This window comes from Egretta garzetta, unplaced genomic scaffold (genome assembly GCF_000687185.1).
Source record: "Egretta garzetta isolate BGI_Z169 unplaced genomic scaffold, ASM68718v1 scaffold185, whole genome shotgun sequence".
Lineage (NCBI taxonomy): Eukaryota > Metazoa > Chordata > Aves > Pelecaniformes > Ardeidae > Egretta > Egretta garzetta.
In genome coordinates this window covers 1299976-1308428 of record NW_009259595.1, presented here as the reverse complement: position 1 = coordinate 1308428, position 8453 = coordinate 1299976, and the positions used below count along the sequence as shown (strand labels likewise).

The window sequence follows — 8453 nt, the reverse complement described above, 5'->3', positions numbered from 1 at the left end:
CCGCTCTTAGATGCAACCCACAACACTATACTGTCAGAATCATGACCCAGTGCAGGGCTCAAGCTGCACTTTGTTCTGAATCTTGATAAACTGGTTCCCAAGCAAGTACCTGTAATTGCTTTCCTCTCTCCTTTTTCCAGCTTTGCTTGCGGGGACTCAGAGTAGACACCATGCTCCATGGGCTGCTCCGCCCTCTTCATTGCTGTGCCTTTGTAATTCATCTGAAGTTGGCTGGTGTACTTCTCATGCTGCAGAGACAAAAGCAACAGTCACAGGGTGCCCGTGCAATCTGTGTGCAAGCACATGGAAAAGATAAAACACCCTTCCCTGCAAACAGATCACGCAAAGGCAAATACTGCAGTTATGTTCTGCAATAAAAAGAAAGCACACCTGAGTAGTGGCCACAGAACAGCAGAAATGCCAGCTGAGAGGTTTTCAAATACCCCATTTGGAAGACATTAAGTGACAATTCTAGTCCATGAGAAGGTCACCGTGACTTAGCTCTGCAAAATAGCTAATTAGGAAACCCTTTAAAGAATAAACTGAGAAGAATCAGAACTTAGGCCATTTTCCATTCAGGATTCAAATCCTGAAATCCCCTTTGTTCTTAAAGCAACATCATAAATTCTTTCAGGGTGCTCATCTGCATTATCTCGGTTTTTCAGCAAAGGCAATTAAAATATATTTTAATTATTTCTCTCCAAACCCTCTCTCCAGCTAGGAAAGTGATTCTGCCTTAAAACAGGCTCCACATTAATATAGCAAATGAGCTATTTAAAAGTGGGTTTATTACAAGCAAATTAATAAAAGGGTGTACTCATCCAGATTACCCCTGAGTAAATTCAATGAAACATTTGCCCAATTCTAGCTGTTACACTTCTGATCCTCTCCAAGGCCTAAACACGGAGCCAAGGCTAAGACAACAGTATTTGCTAGCCAAGAGGTGATGCTTGGCATGAATAGCCCAGTCCCTCCGCTGAACATGACAGCTTTCCTGCCTAGAGGGGGTTGCTTTTCTGCCTTAGATAAGAGGATGCTTGAATATTCTTGTACCTGCTACCCAACTCTTTGTTTTTAAAACACGTCACTCCTAAGAGGACTACTCAGTAAGTAAAAATTGGGAGCTTGAAGGCAAAAATGCGATAATATACAGGAATAAATTAAGCAAACTTTAGCCTGCTGGAGGAAGCGTGATGGAGCTGGCCTAAGTCACCATGCTTAGAAAAAGGCATCTGCACTCCACTTTTGGGAGGGAACAAGTTCTGCTGTGCTTCACCCACAAGGTAATACACTGACTGTTCTTTAATACATTACAGCTTTAGTAACCTTTTTTGTTGGCAGTCATGAAATCATAAATAAATTCACTTACATGTTAGCACAGGGATAAGAGAGATCAGAGCTGAGATAATCGGGAAATGTATCTCTCCTCAAAGGAAGGTTTTGTTAAGTCCCAATCCAAGGAAAGCCTCACACTGTGGAACATTTCACTGCTGTCAAGGGTATTTTAATATTTCAGTCTACTTGACCATTTACTAAAGCACTTCATTTTTTTTTTTTTTTTTTTAAATGCACCTGCACCCATACACTCTTACCTTTAATGCTTCTTCTGGAACTTTGTGTTGAATTTGTTCCAGGACATACATGTTTGAATGTACAGAACTCGTTAAGGAAATGGCAAAGTCATCGGATGGACAGAGAAATCTAGCATTTAGTCATGAAAAGAAAACAAGATCATGAAACCAGAGAAGCTTAAAATATGCAAGGTACTAAGAGTTGCCTGCACTGTATCCCACCATCATCTTTGTCGTGCAATCACACCAGCTGTCCAGACCCATGCCAAGTCAAGGGTAGCAGACAAGGGCAGCAGGGCAGGAGAGGCTTGGGGGAGCACTAGCAGCTCTGTGCAGGACCCAGGGGAGCAACCAGAGCCCTGACACAACTCACACCCGCTCCTCTTCCCGGCTGGCAGCTCCAGGCAGACCACTCTCTCCCCCTGGTATCCTGGCCAAGACAGGGCAATCTTGCACACTCTGGACAAGGGAACAGTAGAGTTCAGCTCCCTGCAGGGATCCCCAGGACTATGGTGCTCTCTTGTCCTGACAAGGCCTTTCAGCCACTGCAGTTTCCTGGATGAAATGTAAATCAGGTCATCAGCTGCCATGACCTCTTAGGAGGGGAGGCGTTCAACATCATTGAGCCTAGGCAATAATCCTCAGCGACACTGCATTAAAAAAATAAAAAAAAGGAAGCATCTGGCAATGTCATCGCGAACAATCCAATCAGCACAGCACAGAGCAAAGGGGAGGAAAAAGGAAAGATGGAAAATGTTAGACTAAAAATAAACCAAGTGATACTGGCATAGCAGGGAAACTCCGCACAGTCTGTAAGTGAAACTGTAAATGGAAAAGAGAGAGACGAACACTCTTATGCAACAGCGCACAGCTGACTCTGAGACCTCAGGAGATGCTGCCGTCCACACCGAGCTGAACGCAGCACGCACAGAGAGCACTGCTAAAGAGGGTGGCACCGAAGCAGCAAAGGAGAGGAAGAGATTGTAACTGCCATAGCAACTACGCTGAAGTAAAAAGATGACTCTAAACTCCACATTCTTTGAAGTTTTCCTGTTGAGGGCAATAAATTCTACAATTCATAAATGCAATCATTCGTTTCGCATGAATATCCATGTAAGGGCTGCAAGACTAAACACTTCAACTCAGCTGCTTAGTGCTCAGAATTGCTTTCTATAAAAGTTTAAACCTGTATCGCAGCCATTAAAACCTACCCACGCTCTAGGCACTGGCTTACACCTTCGCTAGACTGGAGTTCACAGCAAATCTTCTACGTGTTTCCTCACACATCTAGAGACCAGAAGACACACGGCCAGCTACATCAAAAAAACATTTGCAAAGTTGCAAAGTCAAGGAAAGCTAGAACTGAGGTTGCCTATGGTTTGGCTTCATCACGTGTGCACTGAGATACCACCTTTAACGACATGATCCCAGATAACAGTGCTCGTTTATTGGGCAGCATCCAGTAAGGGGCTACTCAGCATTTTTTCCCCCCCTTGTATTCCTGAACCCTCATCAACTACATCCTGTTCAAATACTGATCAGAAGGCAAATAATCCATCTCCTTTCTTTTGGTCTTCTTTTTGTTTGTTTAAGATTCAGCAACTACCTCCCTTTTAAAAAACAGAAATACCACTGTGAAGTAAGGATTTGTTATTTCTGAAATGGAAAGAGACATAGAGAGACCAAGACCAAAAGTATGTCTCACACGAGGCCTAGAAAACCCTCTTTTCCAGAAGATCCAGGATCATCAGTTTAAGCATCCTTGTTGCAACAGTGAGTGCTCCTGCACTGTCACTGCTTCGAGCCAAGGCTCAGCCTCTCCTCACTGCTTCAGCTCTCCAGGCTCCAGCAAGGTTTGGAGTATTTCAAGGGCTACAGCATGGTCAAGCACACAGTGATTATCATGGAGACAACAAAAGGCAAGACAACAAGAATGTGGCTTTGGGGTCAAGGAGGCACAAGAGTTTTCCAGCCAAACACTTCCTCCTCCCTCAATGGTAAAACTTAGTCTCTGCCTCTATTCTCAGAAATGTCTGCACTTTTTAAACTGAAATTTCCCCACAAAAGAAAACAGAAACCTGGAGAAGACACTTGCTACTTCTAAATTCAGCCTGAGTGGGTAAAGTTTGGCAGATAGGAAGCAACTGAATAAAAGGATTAGATTACATGACAAGCCAGCAATAGGAGCCTCTACTTGTCACTGCTGTTTTGCAGGCTCACAAAGGCATTTCAACATCTATGCTTACGGCCAGTCATACAGTCACATCAGAAAAAAAAAAAAAGGGGATGAAGGCAAAGGTGTTTTAGCACACACTAGCAGGATTTGTGACTCTGTAAACAAAGCAGTAACTGCAGCCTAGCCTCCCTCAACAGAGGTGAAATTTGGTATTGCTAAAGAGAGATTTACTCGTGCATTCTGTGGCAGAAGCAATTTGCACGGGCAAACTTCAATCGATACGGAGTCAAGGGTCTGACCACAAGCCCCAGAGCTAAAGGTTTAAGGCTGAAGACCTGCAAATTGCCTAAAAGCAAGCATTTGGGTGAAATGGTTAACAAAAACACACAAGTTGGATGAAAAAAAAAAAAAAAAAAAAAAAAAAAGGAAGACGTTAGTTCATACAAAAGCATATGAAATACGTTTGCTTCCAGCAGGTACCAGCTACAGTTGCCACACAAATACAAAGAAAAAATGCAATCCTTCCTTAGAAAGAGACTGAAGAGGCATCTCCACAGTCACTACTGCCAGTGCAGGGCCTGATTCAAAGTCCAATGAACGTAGCAGGCATCATGATTAATATGCTCTGAATCAGGTCCATGGTGGAGAAACAAAAGCTTATGAGCCATCCAAAGGCTCCAGGAGGCAAGACAAACACCCTTACCCGTTAGTCACAATTAGCACTGTTAACTCTCCATGCAGCAAACAGCACAAAACCCAATCAAAGACCACATCCCACTCCATCTTCAGACGAGAAGGATATCATAGCCGAAGCGAATGACATCATTCAGTTTTAGGGTGATGTACTTCTGGTCAGGAATCCTCACGTCATTGACGAATGTCTGCAGGAAAGAAGCACAGGAATGGGTTTTGACTGAGAGTATCGAGGTGATGCATCTCAAATGGACAGGGCTGCTGGATGGCACCCATGCCCATCTGCCAACAGCACTGCACACATTCAGGGTGCACTAGCACGAAGTCAGCCAAGCAAGGAGCTAAGTTCCCTAGAAAAATCAGCACCGGCAAGTAGCTCCCATGGGTAAGTTAGAGCACCCCAATTATGCTTCAAAGCAAGGTGCTCTGAAGGGACCTTCCCACCAACTGCAAATGAAATTTTAGTCCCCAACTTGAACACGTAAATGAGGTGCCTGAAGTTAGGAACTTCAGATACTCTCGGTTCTCCTCCACCCTTCACAACTAGTAAGAGCAGCAAACGGTGCAATTCATACTTCTTCATTACTGAGCTGGGAATCAGCTTTCCGCTGGATGTCAAACAAGACTGGTGTCAGCCCCGAGGCCTGATAATTTAACAAGCAAAGCTTATCACAGAGGAAGGGGGAAATGAAAATGGACAGGAAAATGAGCACTTGCAGTGGCATCGCCATTGCCCAAGACACCACATATCAGTAAAACAGGCCCCTCGCGTAAAAGATTCACAGACTCGTTTTTCCTATGCTCCAGGCAGTTTATTGAGGCCCAAAGAAACTAAGTCATCCTTATAAAGGTTCAAGAAACATACTTCATAGCTGTGAACAAACATCTTGGAAGTCTCAGATGCCTGCTTTCCGATGGGACCCCCCTAAGGAACAACTCTTGCAGAACAATGGAGGAACAAATCAAACACGCATGGACATCTTTCACAAATAAACCCATGTACTTTTGTAATAACCCAGGCCAAATAAAAATAAATCAGGAACTCAGTTGAAGCAGCACCAGCATGCTGATGGAGATTAGGCACTCAGTTGCACCCAGGAGCAGTCACAGGACACCCTGCCTCACAAGGTGGGAGTCACCCAGCCTCACAGACCAGGAACCCGCTGCTGGGTCTTTGTAGCCTCAATACAAATGCAGCTACGCTCTGATGAATAAAAATTATGCTAGAAAATGAATTTACATGCTTTCACCACTGAGGCAGAGTCATCTTCTGACTTCTCACCTCAGCCAAGCCAAACATGCATGATAAGACCAAGCATTAGCCACAGGGGAAAAATAAATGCTAGAGCAGGAAACTAGAACCTCAGCAGACAAAAGCTCCCAGCTTCCTGGCAATTTACAGAAGAGCTGGGGAACAGGCCTGTAATTTCAGAATAAAAGCGGTGAAGCTGGTTAAGAGGCATGGAATTCCTATTTGCATGAAGTTTTTTAATATTTAAAAATTCCGCAACAGTCAGGTCTGGAACAGGAATAATTATTTGCTGACTTTTCTGCAAAACAAAAGTATGCAAGAAAATGCATTACCATGTTACCTACTGGTCCCTGGTTATTTCAAATAAAATAACCCAAGGGAACTGCTTATTGCCAATAGAAATGCTACCTTCAAAACCAAAAGACCCTTAATAGAGACTGCAGAATCATCTGAAGATTATAATAAAAACAATGCAAAACATTTCAACAATTAATATGAACCAGATTATCCAGCAAAGCCATATAATGCACTGTTGGCGATCAAAAGTGATTTCTTTAGTTTCAGGGGGGAAAACATGTTTTCATGAAAATTTTCAAATAAGGACTTATGTTTCTTTCATGCAAAATAAATTCAGTTTGGCCATAACAGTCTTCTCCAACAGAAGTGTGTTTGACCAGCTGCAGAAGACAGGCAATGCTGTAACTCCTTTTGCTCCACTGCCTCTCTGAGCGCAAGTCTATTATTAAAATGTTGTAAATTCATATGCTTTAGTATGCGAAGATAGAAGAGAATTAGTGGTACAAGCCTTCCATCTCTTGCAAGCAGAATTTTCAGCTGCTATTTTGTCACCATGAGTTAAATACCACAGGTTTTGAACCAGGGATCCAGCTAGAGCCCAGACCAGTTACTGGAAATACTCCCGTATCAGCAGGGCTCTGTGCCTTCAGCTATTAGGCTGAGAAGGATTAACACTCATTCTTGCTGTTTTCAGATGCCAGAAGAGGCAGAACAGTTGAGGTCTGCTTTAGCCACTGTTTTTGTACACGTTTCTGGCTTCTCCCTGTGGCTTTGTGGCTGTGATAGTGGAGGGTTTCTGTTTCTAAGCCCAAACAATGACTGCAGTAAAACCCCTACTGGGAAGACAATTATGTGAATCTAGCTTAGACCTGCTCCAGCAGAGGCATAGCTCTGCTGGTAGGAAGGAACAGCCAAAAAAGAGGCATGCTATGGCATTAGGACAGTTTTAACTATGATTGTGTATTTAAAAATCACAGAATTCAGGTGGGCAGACAAAGCCCTCACCAAGCTGCCTAACACCACTGCATGAATTGGGACCAGAGCAAGGGTTAAGATTTAGGCAGGCTCAGCTCCTTGTTCTGGGCTCATGTTATCCCTCAGCCTTCACACAAACCAGTCTCAAGGCAGGCAAAAAAGCAGGTTTTATTATTTAAAAAAAAAAAAAAAAAAAGATGGTTTTACATAGTTTCTCCCCAAAGAAATTAAATGCTTCATCATCCCATAAATCACTCTATGCACTGACAACTGAATTGCCATAAGGTCACCCTGCTCATGCTGAACAGCTGCTCCAGAATCTTCACCACTTTAATGTTAACATCCCCAAAATGAGACTGAATTTATTTCCTCCTCTTTTGCAAGAGGCTCTATGATTTTGTGAGCCCTGAAGCATTCTGCAAGGACACCAGAAGAAAGGGAAAAAGAAATACAATATTCACCAAAGCTTTCCTCTTCTAAGATGAGATGCTACATGACCTCCATCTCGGGCCTTGCAAATAATTATGTATGTTTAGCTTAACTCATGCCAACAGTTGCAGTGACCCAGAAGGGTCTAACAGCAGAATTAAGTAAGCACACAAGCGCTTGCAGACTCAGCACGCCGCGTGTTCGCCTCCATCAGCCGGGAGGTTTGCTACTTACGCCATTTAAGCTCCCGAGATCCTTCACCCAGTGCTCATCCTTCTCCTTGTCATAGTTGATTACAGCGTGCTGCTTATCGACACTGCGGGACTGGCAATGAAAGCACAATAAATGTGAGACCAGTCAGGCATAAGAGACACTGTTAATCAAAGCAACATTTAAACATTAAACTAACTTGATATGGAGTAAGGGGAGAGAGGGGAAAAGCAGGAAGGATTAAATATTATTTACTACTATAAATAACCAAAGGATAAACAGTAAATGCTTCCATGGTTGTTTAAACAGTTCACTGAAGACAATACACTATTTGCATGGAGAGGGGAGGGAAGGAAAAAAAAAAAAAATAAATCACTGAAGGCTGTCAAGACTACGCCATAATTTCAATAAATTATATCAATACACACTGAAAACAAAACCACTCAAACTGAAAGCCTGGAGGGCAGGATCTCAGCCAGTGTGAACTAGCAGAGCTCAGTTTTTCACCAGCTAAAGCTGGTGGCCTCATCATTAGGGATGTTCCTATTTGGGATGATTTTTTCTGTGTTTCAAAGAGAAAAAAAATGTTTTTTTAATTTACAAACCCAACATTCACCACAATGTATACTGTTCCCAGGATTATGTCCCAGAGTTGATTTAAATTCTAGGATGTTTTCCAAGTTAGAGGGAGGTTAGTAAACTTGGGATGAGAAAGCAAGCAACACCAGGAAAATTCAAATTTAAAGCTAGCTTTGAGAACACTGAACTGGACAGCAATTTGGTGCCACTGGCTTCGCCACAATGCAAAAGTACCAAATGCACCTTATCTTCAAAACAGAGTACAACAGTT

At 42.9% G+C, this 8453-nt stretch overlaps 1 protein-coding gene across 1 annotated transcript in view; it reads right to left on the bottom strand.

The window, feature by feature from the left end:
* The window catches only part of CEP170B (centrosomal protein 170B), a 54840-nt gene that overhangs the window by 34797 nt on the left and 11590 nt on the right, over positions 1–8453 (bottom strand). The window contains exons 2-5 of the mRNA XM_035893688.1: positions 7628–7717; positions 4550–4628; positions 1593–1651; positions 110–248 (exon numbers count right to left, since the gene is read on the bottom strand). Coding sequence (XP_035749581.1) covers positions 110–248; positions 1593–1651; positions 4550–4628; positions 7628–7717 — 367 coding nt within the window. The remainder of the gene's footprint in view (positions 1–109; positions 249–1592; positions 1652–4549; positions 4629–7627; positions 7718–8453) is intronic.